The sequence below is a fragment of the Phragmites australis genome, chromosome 23 (assembly GCF_958298935.1).
Source record: "Phragmites australis chromosome 23, lpPhrAust1.1, whole genome shotgun sequence".
Lineage (NCBI taxonomy): Eukaryota > Viridiplantae > Streptophyta > Magnoliopsida > Poales > Poaceae > Phragmites > Phragmites australis.
Window position 1 is genome coordinate 15,501,340 of NC_084943.1, and position 18,313 is coordinate 15,519,652.

General features: G+C 40.7%; 1 protein-coding gene across 1 annotated transcript; it reads left to right on the forward strand.

Moving 5' to 3' along the window:
* Nucleotides 1-3,084: 3,084 nt before the first annotated feature.
* Nucleotides 3,085-8,515, forward strand: LOC133906680 (uncharacterized). Its single transcript, XM_062348647.1, has 2 exons — nucleotides 3,085-3,355; nucleotides 8,170-8,515. Exons 1-2 carry the CDS (start codon nucleotides 3,200-3,202, stop codon nucleotides 8,254-8,256), a joined length of 243 nt encoding a protein of 80 aa, XP_062204631.1. The 5' UTR covers nucleotides 3,085-3,199; the 3' UTR covers nucleotides 8,257-8,515.
* The last annotated feature ends 9,798 nt before the right edge of the window (nucleotides 8,516-18,313 follow it).

The window sequence follows — 18,313 nt, forward strand, 5'->3', positions numbered from 1 at the left end:
AGAGTAACACCACATCCGTGAAATTTTTACTTTTTAGCTCTTTTAAAAAGCTTATTTCACAAATAGAATCTATAGGTAACTTTGTCCAAAAATAGACCCTTCACGCAGTGCCACAACCTCTGGCGACATTTTCCCATTACACGGTGCCATGATCTTTGTCGTCATTCTATGCCATGTAGGTTGTATGATGACATGCTTGGATGAGGTGTCAGAGCATGGCGCCGTGTCCTTTGGTGTCTTAGTTATGTAGTATGGCACCACAACCTTTGGTGTTGTGCTATGGGTCTTAAAAGCAGGCCACTTATTTTCCTACCCCTCTCCCTCACCTTTGCAGACACATGGCAAACACAATAGTCCAGCCCACGCCACTGTTGCCTTCCACGGCTGCTCCCCGAGCCTGTGCTACCGCCGCTCGTGCAGCCATGCCATCTCCCCTGGCCGCCCCCAAAGGACTTGGCCGCAGCGTGACCTCCTCCCCAAGCCAAGGTGAGCTCAATCCCCCCCCCCCCCGGTCCCCTCGGATCTTGCCTTCACAGATTGTGGTTGACTGTATGTTTGGAGCCATGGTGAATTAGGGAGTGATGCTTAGGAGTTAAGGTGTTGATTTGTATGTACTAGAGAATGCGAGTGGCTCTACGATGGTAGCTGTTTCCAATGTGATGTAAAGGAATGTTTGTTTTAGGCTACGTTATGAGATAACACATTGTAAGAAAGAAATGCTGGTATGAGCTAGACATAATGCTAACACAACATTCTCTTTATCACCTCAAACTAATAGTCCTAACTGAACTCAAGTCTCCTAATTGCATCTCTATGTCTCCTACAACATAGTATCTAAAAGTTAGAATTCTAAAAACCCACACAAATGCTTCCATAATTCGCTTACTCACCCAGTCATCACCAACCATGTTACCATAAAAGTATCCATGTTCGAGCTCAGATGGCACTATACCCTTCTGAGTCGGGATCCCACACTGACACATTATCGGTTGGTTCTCATCGCCTAGCATCTTCTTGTCATATGACTTGTATTCTTCCTGTTCATCCTCCTCTAGGCAATACGACTTCGGACCATACATGAACTCTTTGAAGTTGCAAACAACCCATCCATTCTGCACCCATGTTGAAATTAGCATACAAAGAGCATCATATCATCATTTCAATCCACATGCTTCACCACTTACATGGTCCCATCTCAAGCAACGAAAGAAAGGAGTATAAGGAGTATAGGTCAACTCCTCAGGCGGACGCTATAGCTGGGCACGAACACCGCAATGGCACAAGGGGGTTACTTACATGCCTAGCACTAGCTTTCTCCTCCTCCTCTATCATTTTTGGTGGGTTAGGTGGAGGGGGCATCGAACACTTAAACTGATGGTAAGGAGAAGTGTGATGATACTAATACAGGAATAGATAGATTCTTGGGTCATACTTCTCCGGACCATCAATCCACTGGAAGAAGCATCTTATGTCCTCCTGTCAAATTGTGAAAAGGAAATCAACAACCATATAGTATCATAATTACTATCAAAAGGCTAATATGCACTTACACGATAATCCGCACATGTGTAGTAAGTACAAGCAGCAGTGAAGGGATGCCTTGACTGTTTAACCTCACCAAGCACTCGACATTCACAGTTAGGAACAGGAAGAGTGGGAGGCACTAGGGCATCACGATCTTTTATGGTGGGATAATTTTTGTTGTCCCTCGGCTGAGGCACTCTCGGTCTCAATGATATCTCAACGCTACAAATTTTACCCAAATCTTTTAAGATGTAATTTATAGGCATAAACCAAACTATATAAAAATCTGCATATATCACTTCACTAAAGTTCATTGAGTGAATAATTGATAGGCGTATGTGAAACTAAATTAAAAACTACGTATATCACTTCAAACATGTTACACGTGGAGTCTACTATATATATTGCATACATCAAAGTGCTAATCCGATTATAGGTTATCCAATTCAAAGTGTTAATTCAGAAAAATGACCTACCAATCAAACATGGTAACAAACCCTGATTCTAGGCCTCCCTCCACCTCACCACAAATATAATTTGTATTGGAAAAAATTAAGAGAGGGGAGGGGGATTACCTTGCCAATCATTTTCCACAAAAAAGGCTTCAATCCCTCCGAGTTTGAGGGAGGGTAGGAGAGGGAGGAGAAGTTAAGTAATGAGTCGGGTGGGAAAAGTGAGAGGGAGAGGGCAGTGGAAAAGAAACAAACCCCGTTATATGGTCTCATAGCAGGCGTGATGCCATGCCATTGACCTATGGCGCTATGACCTTTGGCGCAGTGCAATGGACAATCAACGCCTGATGTTGTGACGCGGTGTAAAGGATACAATTTTTAACAAAGTTTCCTAAGCGATCTTTTTGTAAATTATGTTTTTTGAAAGGCTAAAAAGTAAAAATTCCACAGGCACATGCTGAATTTTTTTTCTTGTAGGATTTTGTTTGACAGATGCATATTTTATTGAATAATTTTTATCAAGTTCTGATTTACCGATTTACAATTTATGAAAAAAAAACTAATTTAATGATTTGGTAAAGTGGCAGATTAGGTTTGGAAATGGAAAAATTGGGGTCGAACGAAGGTATATGTAAATGTATTACGGGTATGATTGGTTTCTAGCCTAAGAATATTAAACTTGCTAAATATTTTGATCTAAGTTGTTACATTTATGGTGAAAAAGTTTATCGCTACACTTAAATTGTCTTAAAAAAATTTTACCATATTTTTCTGAATCTCTGACACATAGAGCTATAGCAACGAGGAAAAAAAAACTTATCATAACTATGACTACTAACTAAACATCTATCTAAACTAATTAACCTGTCTAATTTTAAACATGACAAAGTATGACAACCTGACTATGAAACAAACGGGTCATGTCACAAGTGACAAATTCGGTTTGTAACATCACGGCCGCCACAAGAATTTCCTTTTCTGTTTTCGTGTACTGACCCAACTTGTTAATAGTTACAGAAGTATAACATGACGCTCTATCACTGACATCGGTCCCATGATCTACGGTCCCACTGGCAGCCACCCGGACTCGATAATACTAACTGTCGTATGTGGGCCCACCAAGGCCCAAACCAAAACCTTCCCCTGAACCCTCCCCGAGCGCCGCCGCCAACACCGACGCGCGGAGCAAGAGGAAGGAGAAGAGGCCGACCGATCCACCACCGATGGCGGGCGGCGGGCTGCTCGGGGGCGCGTTCTGGGCGACGCGGGCGCTGGAGGTGGTGAAGCGGAACGACTCCCCGGGGCTGCTGTGGAAGCGCATCAAGCTCACCACCACCCGCAAGAACAACGCCAAGAAGCGCCTCAAGCGGCTCTGGCAGGTCCGCTCCCCTCCTCCTCTTCCCTTCCTTTTATTTCGGCTGCTATCCATGTGGCGTTATGGCGCGAGTTGATGGCTTTTTCATCGTCTCCGAGATCCACGCGCAGCTCTTGTCTTAGGTCGAAATGGCTGGTTAGATTGTTGCTTCTTGAATCTTTGGTGAGATGCTGGTTTGCCATGGACTAGGTGATCAGTCATTTGGACGCGCAGCTTCGTAGATTCGATTTTAGAGTGCACATATGTGATTGAAGAGAAATAGGGTTCTGGAAGGGGATGAGTGGTTGGCCGCAAGTCTGAAATATTTATCTTAGTATGTGTTTCGTGTGATTAAAATTGAATTTTGTACCAGGAGCTAGTTGTTGGATCGTCGTTCCTCTTTCATGGCCATCAATATTAGCGAAGTTGATAAACTGCCGCCAGATGGGAAAAACTTGTAGGTTAGCATAAATCAGATACCTAAAAATGCAATACCTTCTAGGAAATTGTTAAGTGCTTCTAGATTGGATTACTAGAGACGAGTGGTCTCATTTAGGAGTTGCTTAAGAAGTTTACTTTTGAGGATTTTTCCGTATGTTATTCCTGGAACGCATTTTCGAAATCAGCAGCCTTTTGTTCTATAGATAAGCTTTGCTGATGGTAGTTGGCACATCTGTGAAATCGTTGCATATGCTAATTCTGCCTTTAGAAGAGATTTCCATTTTTCACATCTCAATTTGCATACAGTAATTTGCTAAAGAAAAATAAGTTTGTTGATCTTAATGTGTTGGACTAGTGGAGATCTTGGAAGTGGATGGGCATGTGCGTTCAGGGTTAAACTTTTCCTCTACAATGTATTTCCTGGGATCAGTCTGGCAGCAGGTTATGAGTCTGATTCCAGTGAAAGTTCCATTTTTTTTCTATTTTGACACAAGATCATCTCCTGCATGCTGCATCTAGCATTACCAAATTACCCAGGGGATTTTCTCTAGTGGCAGCGAGGGACTCACTGTATTTTTTGTGTGATTAAAATTGGGTTTTTCACCAGGAGCTAATTGTTAGATTGCTCTTCTTTTTGCATGGCTATAGGGAAGTTGACAAACTATCCAGATCAAAAATCTTGGAGGTTAACATAAATCAGTCAGATACCTACGAATACAACTACTTCTAGAAAAGTATATTAGCATGAAATGCCCTGATGTAGATTGACTATTATGAGAATGGTTAAGTGTGTCCAGATTGGATAATGGATTGTTAGACTTTGCAACTAAAGGCCTGTTTTGAAATGCTGATTCTACAAAGCTATTTGGTATCCTAGCTTTTGAATTGATTTTGATGTGAAGAAAGTGTGTAATGTTTGTAATACCCTTTGTGGCAACCTCAGAACATCATCTCTCAGAATCGACATAAGCACCTCCAGGCCAGGTTGTGCATTCCAATGGAAGAGGTAGCTTTTCTGAGAATCAAGTCCTAGAATCTGGCTGTTTGTTTCAACTTTGGCTTTTGGGGCAGAGTCCGGATTGAAAAGTTATGTCAGGCCCTAAACAACTTATAGAGGTGTCATTTAGGGTTATTGTTAAGGATTTGTCAACGTTTTATTCGTGGAGCAAAAACCTGAAATTGGCAGCCTGTTGTGCTAGCTGTAATCTTTGCTCATGATCATTGACACATCAGTCAAATCCTTGAATTTGCCAATTCTGCCCCTAGGAGATCATGCAAACAACAATGTACCTAAGTAGAATGTGTTCGTTGATCTTAATGTAGTGGAGATCATGCAGGTGTATAGCAGGTGCATCCAGGGCTAAATTTCCAGTCCCAGGATGAGGCCTGGGGGCTGGTTACTAGTTCAATTCCGATCGAAGTTATATTTTTTGTTTTTGAATTTGGAGGAATTCAAACTTCTAAGAACAATAACAACAAAGAAAGATAATTCAAAAGAGTTAAAGAAAGCAAAAGATACGTATTGACCAGGTGCACTCTTAGCTCGGGGCACTGGAAGCACTGGAAATCCAGTTCCCTTGGTAACCGATAGGGTTTTTAACCCTGGCTGCATCTTTGAAAGTTCTCCGCCTGTTGTATCTGATTTTCTTCACCCTTGTAAGCATTCTCATTGTGGAAAGCATAAAAAATGATTATCCAAGGAGGCAAAACACAATGAGCACTTCTATAGTAGGCATACAAAACTCCCTGAAAACCTCCCCCTTCTGAGTGACATCAGTATTTGTAGAGAATGGAAGCCATATTCTCAGGGTCTATTTGTTTTAGTTTGGGATTCTGGAAAGCTGCTTTTAAAAGCTGAAGCTAAAACAAACGAGTAGATTATACAATCTACTTTTCAAAATCTAACCTCATTTTCTACCACAATCCACAAGCTGTCTCTCACCAGCTTTTTACAGATTGTGATTGTAGGAAAAATAGAAGTGCCCACACAAGCCTAAGGTAATTACCCACCAATGCTATTATTATTCCCGAACCGTTCTTTTTTTCCTCCCCCGTCCTTCTATTCTATTCGTTCTCCTCCCCGTCGTCCCCTCTCTGCCACACTGTGGCACCTGCAGTCCCGCACAACTTTTGTGAGTTTCGTCTAGAATCCATCCAATTTGACTGACCTCGATCATCGGCTCTCCTCCCATGATCCCATCGCTGTCGTCTAGATGAGCAAGCTGTCCTGAGAATTCCAAGTTGGACGAACCCTTTGATTGGATGCTAACCTCCATGATGAAATCAAATCATTGTAGCACTCGAACACCGGTGAGGAGAGCCAACTCCCCATCCCCAAAGGCTCTGATCTGATTCGAAGCCTCAACCTTTCAACTGCTGCGCCGCAGGTGCACCCCACCCCATCGCCAGCGCTCCCCACCCTCTCCATTCATGATCCCATTCTAGGCCATAGGATCCAGCCCAGATGCGGTCACCAATGCTCCTAGCCGCCGCCCTCGCCATCTTGGCGCTCTGATCTGCACCTATGCTCTACGGGTTGTAAGCAGCAATGTGGTGTCATGTGATAGCTTGTTGTAAAATTTAGCTAGTTGTGTCATGAACTTGTAATCTGAACTACTATTGCTAGTGTTATTGTATCCTGTTGTAAATTTGTGTGTGAGATGCCTCGTTTTACCTTTCCTGTTCTTGTCTACAGACAAATGGAGGACATTACATCCCGACAAATAGGGGTATTACGGACATTACGCAGCCAAAACAAACATCCAACCAATCCTAGAATCTAGGATGCCAAACAACCCTTAGCTTTTGGACCTTCAGCTTTTTATAATCCAGCTTTTTAAAATCTACAATTTAGAAGCTGCTTTTTAGAATCCCAAGCTAAAACAAATAGCCCCTAAGTCAAGTGTCCGTAAATTCAATGATGACATCCTAACCCTATTATCTACCATCTATACAAGGTTAGTCTACGTTAGTAAACTTCTTAAAGTAACACGTAATAAGAGCCCAGGTTTTGATGTGTATCTTAGAGTTTTAAAACATGTCTAGATAACTAGAAAGTAGAAACATTTCCTTTTATCGAACCACTGCTTTGATGACTCCAACTGTCATTCCCAGAACTTGAGCCACCTATTAGACACAACACTAGGTGAGTTGAAGGGATTAACAATGTTGTGCCAAGGTGATTTTCTTTGGTTCAGAAGATATCCATGATAGTAAAATATATTGCTCACTTTTGAAGTTTGGTCGAATGTAAACAAGGTATATACCTGGATGATGCATCAGAACCCACCATTACCTTTTTTTTTTCCTACCGTTGTTCTTGCCATAGTTTACACTCTACATAGTCTGTATTTATCACCCAGTGAAAGTACAGGTTTAACAAGAATTTTGTCTTCTGGTTAGAAAGATTTTTGCAATCCAAGGGTTAATGAGATATCTGATGTACCTGGTAGTGATATTACAAAGATCAATGGACTACGTGAAAATGGTTTCTGATCTCACCAGTAAAGTATAATGACATGAATGCTAGTGATTTTGTGGAGCATTCAGCATAGCTAAAGCTTTTCAGCTTTGATCTGATGGAATATGAAGATAGAGAGGCAAGTAATGAGGTGAGATACTGTTGTAATTAGCACTTATTGCTAATCTTGTAGAGAAGCCTTGCCCTGAGCTGAGTGCTGACCTACAACTGAGCACCTGGCTATGTAGGGTTACTAAGCACAACTTTGCTCTGTAATTTGCTGCAACGATTGTCAAGCAGCAGAGAATGAAGTAATCGACTTGTTCCACTAGGCCTATGCTGGGATTACCATCATCCATAATATTGCAACTAGGATTGGCCTCGAAATGTTTGAAGACATCTTAGCTACTTGATCCTTTGTTTGATTTAGTTGTACAGAGCTTGATGCACTATGATGCAAGTCATTCCATTTTCCGTAAGAACAGATGATAGAACAGAATGAAAGAACATAAGATTATTCTGCCATTCTTAAGCATCCCAATCATGTCAGTAACTGGCATTGTTAATTTTGCAAAACAAAAGTGTATGTGCACTGAATCATAATTCAAACTTTTTGTAGCCAAGTCCAAATTTCAAAACTGCTGATATCATGTTTTATGTTGCACCCAATGGATGGATCTCATGTAGATATCTTCCTGTTCAAAAGATATGATTCCTTAACAATATACTCTATGTACCTGGACAATTTGTCTTATGATCCAAGAGTTGAGGTAATAAGAAGTCATAAGCAGCACTGTTTCCTGGTTGCATACGTTTTGTTGGCATTTTTTTTAATTTCACTAGTCTTGTAATGTTGCTATTTTAATATCTGAGTATCTTGCTCATTATCTCCCCAAATGAGTAACACGCCAGTAACATTTTGCTATCTTTCCATCCAGAATGAGGCAGTTATAAGGAAGGGCTTGTGCTCAATCAGAGTCGCCGTCAACTTCAAACACAACTTCAAACACGGCTACCGGAGCTGAGAAACAACAGTAGCTTGGAAAGTCAATTCGTGCCTCAACAAGGAAAGGCTCATACGCAATTGGAAAAGGCCCGACGACCTTTGCATGATATGCTGAAGCCTGAACTATTTTCTCCCATATTTATTTCAGTTTGTTATCCACAAATTGAAAACTGCATGTATAAATCCACTTTCTTCAGCTAGAGGACATCATTGCGTGCCACCATGTGCTACTTTGCTCCCTCCTGCTGACATCAATTCCTAGCATCTTTGTCCCCTCAGTTCTATCGTTTTCTTTTCGCCGTTTTCATGTTACTTCTCTGAAACCTATTTTCGATGCCTTCGCTTTCCTCCATTCTGCATCATGCATAGGTCAGTCCAACAACTATTCTGCACCACGGCTGATGATACGTTATTCTATGCAGTAGCGTAATACATTGAACCCATTCTGTCGTTGACATCAGCTTGCCTCCATTTTCTAAACTTGCAAGTTTGGTTAAGACATGAGGAAAGAATCTGCTGCCATCGGACAGATCTTGTCCGATGTGGTGTGCTTATATGCATACTCCCGCATGTGCTAATGTTTGCATTATTCGCATATGGTGATGGTACACGGACGCACGTAACAAAATATCAGGCTGCGTGTGCCCTTTTATACCTGGGTTGCCAAAGCCCGGCGGTAGATAAAGCCGAGGCTTGCAAGTATGAACGATTGGATTGATGGATGGGGAGGTTTACAAAGATCCGTAGTGGTTTAGTTTGTTGATTTTGTTCACATTATCTTTGTTTTGGGAACAGCATATTAGGGTGTGTTACTTTCTGCAAAAAATGGAGGAAAGATTGTTGGGTGATCCGTTTTAGAACATGAAGAACGAGTTAGGTGCGAGATCCAAATGAATTTTGAAGATGTCTAAGGATCAATATTATTCAGTAATAGCTAAATATTTATGCATTGTAATAAAAATATAAATATTGGATACGATAATATCAAGTACAAACTCAGATACAGAAATATGTATATGTTATGAAAGCATCGTCAAACAAATACATCGAGAATGATATCATAGTTTGATTTTAAATGGGATAAAAAAAGAGATTATTTAGATCAATAGAATGAGAAACAAGATAGAGAGGCTAGAGGATGAGAAAAAATAGTAAAAATAAGTAAATTATTTAAATTTTTTTAAAAAATATTAAATAAGAAGAAAAAATGATACAAGAATCAACTGAATTTTATATAGCAGATATTATGTCTTCCATCCATCCGCGCTTGTTGAGATGTCTCCACCACTTGCCGAGTGTGAGAATCCATCCCCGGTCCATCCGTGGGCGGGGCGCGAGGCTGCCCGCCGGCCCATGCGGGATCTAGTACGGCCGAAGAGACCAAGGGGAAGCGGACAAGACGGCGCGATCAGTCAGGAGGTCGGAGCCGCATGCACTCCTCCGATCCTCTCATCCGGTTCTCGCGATGCATCCGTCCGCCGCCGGCCGGCTGGAGCTGCACGTATCCCCTGTACGCCTTGCGGCTGGCGTACGCAGAGGAAAGAAAACGGCGAGAGTTTGAATAATTTAACTGGTCGTCTCGGCGAGAGTTGCGTGCCGACGTGCGAGCAGGTGTCTCCTTCCGTCCCGAGTCCACGCGGGCTAAAACCCACGGGAACTTGGAGGCATGTTTGGCACACAGGACTACTACGCCCGTTGGGAATTCCTTTCTGTTGCTCCGGGTGTGTATAACCAAGGATTAGTTGTTCCAGACTCGTTTGATCTTATAAAAAACATTTAAAAGTTTATAACAAATGCGAAGAATCACTGCAGCAAATGTAAATATATATTGCAAAAAGATAAAAATCTGATGGCAACAATGAAAATTATCTCACCGTCGTGGCCCTTTCGGTCTCCCTTCACCTCCGATGAAAGGATAGAAGGAAGGGGATCCGCCCCTCTTTTGTACCTGCTAGTAGTAGGGTAGTTGGTAGTGTAGTTTGTATGCTATTTTAGATAATAGACTTCAGGGTCTCCGGATGGTGTTGATGGTGATAACCACTAGCTAGGTTTTATCTGGTATCCACTATTTGTGGCGGCACAACCTTCTTCAATGCGGCCTCCAACAAATCAACAATAAGTCGCCCAACTCCAATATTGTGTTTTCTCTATTCTCCATGGGTCTTAAACGGACTAGGACATCCGTCAGCACAACTAGGGCATGTCTACACTCTATTTGCCAATATGTCCCAGGCCTGCTATCAACACGACGCCACGTCAGTTGTCGACCTAACGCAGAGGCATGCCAACACTTCGAGTGCTGATAGGTGGACATGTAGGACCTGTCGGCACTCGGAGTGCCAACAGGTGGCCACGCGACATGCCTATAACTCTTAATCGGCCGCAGTCGGTCATTCGTCTTCGCGTCATGTTCGTTCCTTCATGAGAGAGACAGAGCCACGGGCGGTGGCGGTTCATCACCGGCACGCAAGAGCGAAGGGGAAAGATAGGGCGGTAGGGAGCGAGAGAGGCCGGAGGATGGAGAGGGAGAGGGTTGCATGGGTAGAGGAACTACATGGGCTGGTGCGACCTCCAACCGCCGTTATGAATTCTTTTTTTTTATCTAATGTTTTAGTTTACAGTAGATTAGGAACAATATTAGGTATAATAGAAATAATGTAGGTTTATTTAGTGTTAGGTAGATTAGAAACAATAAAATGGGTATATTAATGAGGAAATATTCGGTAGAATAAAATGTAGATATATTTAGCAGTTAGAAAATGGGTACTTCTAGATTAGGTAATATTAGATAAATATTTAGAGTAGGAAATATTCGGTAGATTTAGAATAGAAATTTTAGGTAGAATATTCAGTATATTTAGAATAGGAAATATTTTACGCATATCATTGATTATATTTTGGACTATTTAGAGTAGGAAATATTCGATAGAATAAAATTTAGGTATATTTATTTGAAAGGAAATTGATACTTTTAGATTAGGTATTATTAGATAGAATATTGTATATTAGTATTATAGGTAATTTTAGTAGCATTGATTTTAGTTATATTAGTGATTAGATTTTAGGAATAGTTACAGTTTCTAATTTTAGGTAAAATAGGGATAGATGCGACTTCAATGTGCATTGCTGTATATTTAGAGTAAGATTTGATGTATATTAGTTCTTTCATTTGAGGTATATTTAGATTAGATATTTTCAGTAAAAAGAATGTATTGCATTAGATTTTGTATGCACATTAGTTTTATTTTAGCTAGTATGGTTGTTGCATCAGGGATGTCGACCGTAGTGAATTTCAGAGTATTTTATGGTCATGGCTGTAGGGATCGGTGAAGTTCTAACAGGGAGGTAAATTAGGATACTTAAAAACCTAACCGGCTCCAAAAACTACACAAGATAAATCTACATTAATTTCTATTTAAATATACTCTAGATTTATCTAGTGTGTCTACTCTACCATTCAAAGCAGATTGCAACGTATCTAGGAAGGTAAATTGCAAGAATGTAAATGCGAAAACGTAAACAAGGTAGAGAGAGCAAACTCAACACAAGAGATTTTTATCTCATGGTATCGATGACATAAATATCACCCCTAGTTCACGTTGGAGCTCCACCAACGATATACTTCCGAACGGCACCCAGTCACGGCTCTTGAGCCACCAAGGCCTCAAGCTGGATGAGCCATCAAGCCACCAAGGTAAGGCACCACCATAAGACTCTCTTCGGGTAACTTGCCGTCATGATCGCTCCAGAGTTTGAACCACCAAGACAAGAGTCTCCGTGTCACTGTACACGTGTCTTACCGCCTCTCCACACTAAGTCTGAGGGTCAACAAGCTTGAGCAACTTTGGCTCAACTTGCCGGCGTGTCACGAAGACTCCAAGACACCAGCATACCACTTGGTATAAGCTAGAATCACTCCTTAATCTACTCTCTAAGCACCAATCACCTAGTAACACTTTTTCTAGGTCTATAAGCCCTAATCACTCACTAATCTTATGTTTAATTGTATTGGATGATCACTTTAAGCACTTTGGTGGCTTGGATGTCTTCTCAAGTGTCTCTGTATTTCTATGGACTCCAGCAGCATGCCACACCTTCAAATGACTGAGTGAATGGATATTTATAGCCTCAAACCCGTCAACTAGCCATTTTTCCTATGGCTCAGAAAAGTTGTTAACACCGGATGATCCAGTGATAATAGTATTACTAACACCGGATCATCTGGTGAGTACATCTTCAGAAACTAGCTATTGGAACCCCCACTCAAAACCTTTGTGAACACCGGATACTCCGGTATATACTTCATATCTATCATCGGACTATCCGGTGAGTACATTTGAGCTATCCGAGCCTCTATAGTCTCTTTGTGTAAATTACTCTAGTGTAAGCCTCCGGTGCACTTCCTCTTGATATTGGACCATCCGATCAGTTTATCTTTATTCTTTGACACTTGAAATCGCCTCTACAAGAAATGCACCAGTGTATATGTCCCGCTGGCCACCGAACCTTCCGACAAGTTCAACTTCTTCTGTCCTGAGCCAAAATACTTCAGTGTGCACCTTCTTCACCAACACCAGACTATCCAGTGACTTCTTCAGTTCTGCTCTTCTCTACAGATAAAGCTCCGGTGCTACACCTTACTGAGTATCGGACTATCCGGTGAAGTTTTCAGTCTTCTCTCCCCCTTTGTTAGAGATGCTCTAGTGAGCTCAACACATAGAGTACTGGACCATCCGATGAGAACAATTCTCCTGAGACTTCTCCAATTCAGTTAATCTTTGTCCCTACTGCGGTGGCCTCTTTGTGTATTTCATCCATGAGACCTACTAAAGCATACACTTAACAAACATATTAGTCCCAATGACTATGTTATCATTAATCACCAAAATCACAATTATTGTCTAATAGGGCTATTTTCGCTACAATCCTCCTTTTTGGTGATTTATGACAACACAACCAAACTAAGTGGCAAATAATAGCTGATACCAATTGTAGAGAGCACAAAATTTTACCACATTGTTTGGATACATGTTCTTACCATTTAGTCCCCCTTTTATTGTGGCTCCCTCTTTCTCCATTGCCACTATCTCCCTTGATCCACCCATACAAGAGCTTCTCCATTGTATGCTTTTGATACCAAATGTAGATGAGTCCCCCTTTGTCATCCTAGGCATCTTGCTTGTTCTCCACTAGGCATACCTCATGCTTTGGTCCTCAACCTTCTTCCCCTTTGTCAATAATCTCAAAAGGGACTATAAATGCATGTTGAACTTCGAGGAAGAGCATTAGAGAATATGAGAGAGAGTTTCATAAATTATGATTCAATGAAATGATACCAATTGAAATGACATACCAATTATAAAGGTATGAGGCATTGATATCAATTGAAAAAGATAAACAAGGATCAAAATTCATGAAACTCATATGATATAATCTAAAGTCCCTAAATATGTGTCCATACATATAATGAGACCCACTTGTGAATACCACTTATAGGAATGTAGCATTATATTCATATCTAGATAATAAGTAGAGGTAGAAAGTTTAAGTCATATCATGCATGGAGGTAGCTTAAATAAACAAATGAATTGATAATGATATCAATTGAAGCCTTTAAGCATTGCGTACCTCCGGAGACATGTTGATTGCTCCATAAGATTATAAAAGATACATCTAACAACACATGTTAGTCTCAAAATCACAACCTATATGATATGCTCCCCCTAAATGTGTGCATATAAATGTTGAATACTTGAGAGATATGCACTTGTTTTTAATAACAATAAAGATTTATCCTATAGATCGTATCATAGCACATGAAAGATACTAATTGAAAAACTAGTGCCATGAAAAGAACCTACAATTAATAAACCATGTAGGTTGTTCATAAGAAAGAGAGGAACACAAGAAACCTACCATAAGAAAAAAACTTACACTAGGCATTGCAATAAATTGAAATAAGCATATGCAATCCTAGACCAGGCAAAGATATAAATTAAAAGGATTTTTCATTTAGTACCTTTCATCTTTGGATGAGAATTTAGATATATGATGATCATGATCTTCATCAATGCGTTCCATCTTATACACTTGGGTTCTTTGCATGAACTTTCACTTCATTTTGTGAGCCAAGTCTCCAAATCCCCGAGCCGACTTATGGACTTCATGTCTTATTTGGAACTTAAACCATTTCGGGCCCCTTCATATTGGTGATGACTTCCTTAGGCACCGAAATGGGTTGGTTCCACCCTCTGTCATTTCTCCCAACCATATGTGCAACCACCTTGCTATTTCTCTTCTTTTTAATCTTGTAGTTATTGCTTTTGGTCTTATTTTTGTAGTTGGGCTTGGTGTATATGTTGGAGATCTTGTTGGAGAGATTCGTTATCTTCTTCTTTTACTTGGTCTCCTTCTTGACTTCATTGGAAGGACTTGTGACCTTCTTGATGGCACTTGAAGCATGTCACGGTGGACCCCTCCGTTAAATTCTTCACAATGGTATCATGGTTATCTTGAGAAGGTTGGACATGATTTTTGTCCTTTAATCTTGCCAAGTCTTTCTTGAGCTTCTCTTGCTTGAGCTCATCATCCTCTTGTGCAATGAGTTCATTAGATGGTTCTACAATAACATTCTCAATGCATGTCTCATTGCAAAGGGGTGAGCTAGATAAATCAATCAAATTATCCCAAGAACTAGAAACATCTACCTTAGGCTTGAAATTAAAGAGTGAGGTAGACTGCTTCAAAAGGACCTTAGTTCGAAATTCAATGCACTCAAATTTGGCCTTAAGCTCTTCATGCTTCTTGTTTATCAAATTGAATTTACTTAATAATTATTCATAATTAGAAGCAAAGATAGCATGAATGTCATTAAGTGCATTGAATTTCTTAAGTTCTTTAGATTATTTCGTAAGGGCTCTTTGTTGCTCATTGATCAAATGAAGAAGTTCTTTTTGAGAGGGGGAATCCTTATTGGATTCATCATCACTTAGATTATTTTCCACACCTTTGGCCCTAAGGCACTTATGTGATGACTTACGTGTCGACTTGTGTGATGTGACCTTAAGAAAGAGTTTCTCTTGGAAGGGAGGATGGTGAGGTTTCATCACTTGAGCTTGACTCTTCATCGTTGCTCACCCATCTTTTTATACTTGCAAATGCCTTGCTCTTCCCTTTATCTCCCTTTTGTTCTTGGTCTTCTTCACTTTCTTGATATATCAATTGTTTTGACTAATTTTTTTTAAGGAGATCGGATGATCAATTTTGGCATCGATCCTCTTGATATTATTCTCTACTTTTGACATGAGTTTAGTCATCTTGGGATCAATTTCTTCATTGGTTGATGTGCATTGATCATCCTCTTCATAGTTTTCTTCATCTTGATCACCATCATCTTCGCTTGTGCTTGACTTTTGCTTTTGTATCTTTATCCTTGTCTTCATATGTTGGCATTGAGCTTGCTTGCTTGTGAGAGCAAGATTCTTGGTGTCGGATGAGGTAGAAGCTTCAACCCCCGTGATCATGGTCATCACATGGGCGGTGATCTTGCCGAGAACTTGGTTTGGAGTCATCTTGCTCATGTTATGGATATTGTAGATGATGGAGACAATTAGTTTGTACTTCAGAAGAAGAGCTTGAAGTATTCTTTCCACTACTTGATCATCTTCAATTGGCGTCAAATCTAGTATATTGATCTCATTGATAAGAATATTCAAATGTGAGTACATATTATTAGCATTTTCATAAGGTAGTTGTTTGATGCTATTGAGCTTAGTTACTAGCATATGATATTTCTCATTGCGCACATCCTTTGTGCCTACATGTATTTCAATTAGACTAGTATAAATATCATATGCATTGATGAGAGAATAAACACGATTAAATACATCAACGTATAAAGATAATAAAAGGATACTCTTTATCGATGCATCTAATTGCTTCTCCATGTTAGTGACATGTGGTCTCATCCCTTCTTCAGTGATCCTCCAAACATCTAAACCTTTAGCTTGCAAATAACAAGTCATAAGAATTTTCTAACGGGGGAAATTAGCGTCCTCGAAATGTGGAGTGCTATGGGTATCCACTCTAACCCTGGACGTCACAACTCACTAGATGGTAAAGCCTAATCGATCAAGAAGAGACGGGGTCTCAAATGCTACTTAAATGGCGTATCCATGTGAAAGGTGTGAGCCCTGTTACCACTTGTAGGGATCGGTGATATTTTAAGATAGGGTGAATTAGGACACTTAAAAACCTAACTGGTTCCAAAAACTACACAAGATAAATATATATCAATTTCTATCTAAATGTGCTCTAGGTTTATCTAGTGTGTCTACTCTACCATTCAAAGGAGATTGCAACCTATCTAGGAAGGTAAATTGCAAGAATGTAAATACAGAAATGTAAACAAGGTAGAGAGAGCAAACTTGGCACAAGAGATTTTTATCCCGTGGTATCGATGGCATAAATGCTACCCCTAGTCCATGTTGGAGCTCCAACAAGGATATGCTTCCCGATGACATCCGGTCACATCTCTTGAGCCACCAAGATCTCAAATCGGATGAGCCATCAAACCACCAAGGTAAGGCATCGCCACAAGCCTCTCTTACGACCACTTGCTGCCATGATCACTTTGGAGCTTGAGCCACCAAGGCAAGGATCTTCATGTCCACGTACACGTGTCTTGCGGCCGCTTTACACCAAGTCAAAGGGTTAACAAGCTTGAACAACCCTGGCTCAACTTGTCGATGAGTCACCAAGACTCTAAGGCACCGATGTACCACTTGATACAAGCTAGGATCAATCTTTGATCCACTCTCTAGGCAACACTCTCTCTAGACCTATCAGCACTAATCACTCACTAATCTTATACTAAATTGCTTTGGATGATCACTTTAAGTACTTTTGTGGCTTGGATGTTTTATAAGTGTCACTGTGTTTCTCTGGACACTAGCAGCGTGACACACCTTCAAATGACTAAGTGGAGGAGTATTTATTGCCTCAACCCTCCAACTAGTCGTTTTCCTAATGGCTTAGAAAAGCTGTTAACACCGGATGATCCGATGAGAATAGTAGTACTAACACCGGATCATCTGATGAGTACATCTTCAAAGACTAGCCATTGGAACCCCCACTCAAAGCCTCTGTGAACATCATACACTCCAGTGTATACTTCATCTCTATCACGAGACTATCCGGTGAGTACATTTGAGCCATACGAGCCTCTGCAGCCTCTCTGTGTAAATTGCTCTGGTGTAAGCCTCCAGTGCACTTCCTCTTGACATCAGACCATCCAATTAGTTCATCCTCATTCTTTGACACTTGGAATCACCTCTGCAAGAAATGCTCTGGTGTATATCTTCCACTGATCACCGGATGTTCTGGTGAGTTTAACTTCTTCTGTCCTGAGCCAAAATACTCTGGTGTTCACCTTCTTCACCAACACTAGACTATCCGGTGGCTTCTTCAGTTCTACTCTTCTCTGCAGATAAAGCTCTGGTGCTACACCTTGCTGAGCACCAGACTATCTAGTGAAGTCTTCAGCCTTCTCTCCCCCTTTGTCAGAGATGCTCTAGTGAGTTCAATACACCGAGCATCACACCATCTGATAAGAACAATTCTCCTAGGACTTCTTCAATTCAGTCAATCTTTGTCTCGGCTGCGGTGGCTTTTTTATGTATTGCATCCATGAGACCTACTAAAGCATATACTTGACAAACATGTTAATCCCAATGACTATGTTATCATTAATCATCAAAATCACAATCATGACCTGATATGGCCATTTTCGCTACAATGGCTATATCATGTATTGTGACAGTGTGGTAGACTTGAGTAATTTTTAGCATATGGACACAAACCTTAGTAGTTTGGGAGAGATGACATAGACCAAAGTGTTTGGGTGGCTACATAATCTCTTGCAAGTTAGTATGTCACATCAGCGGTTTATGGTCAAGGTTTTGATTCCTAGGTATCACAAAACCAGGTGGTAGTATGAGCTTTGTGAGGTGAAAAGTTCAAAATAGTGGTAGCAATTTGTGACAATGGGATTAACACAAGTTTTTTTCCCATGTCAT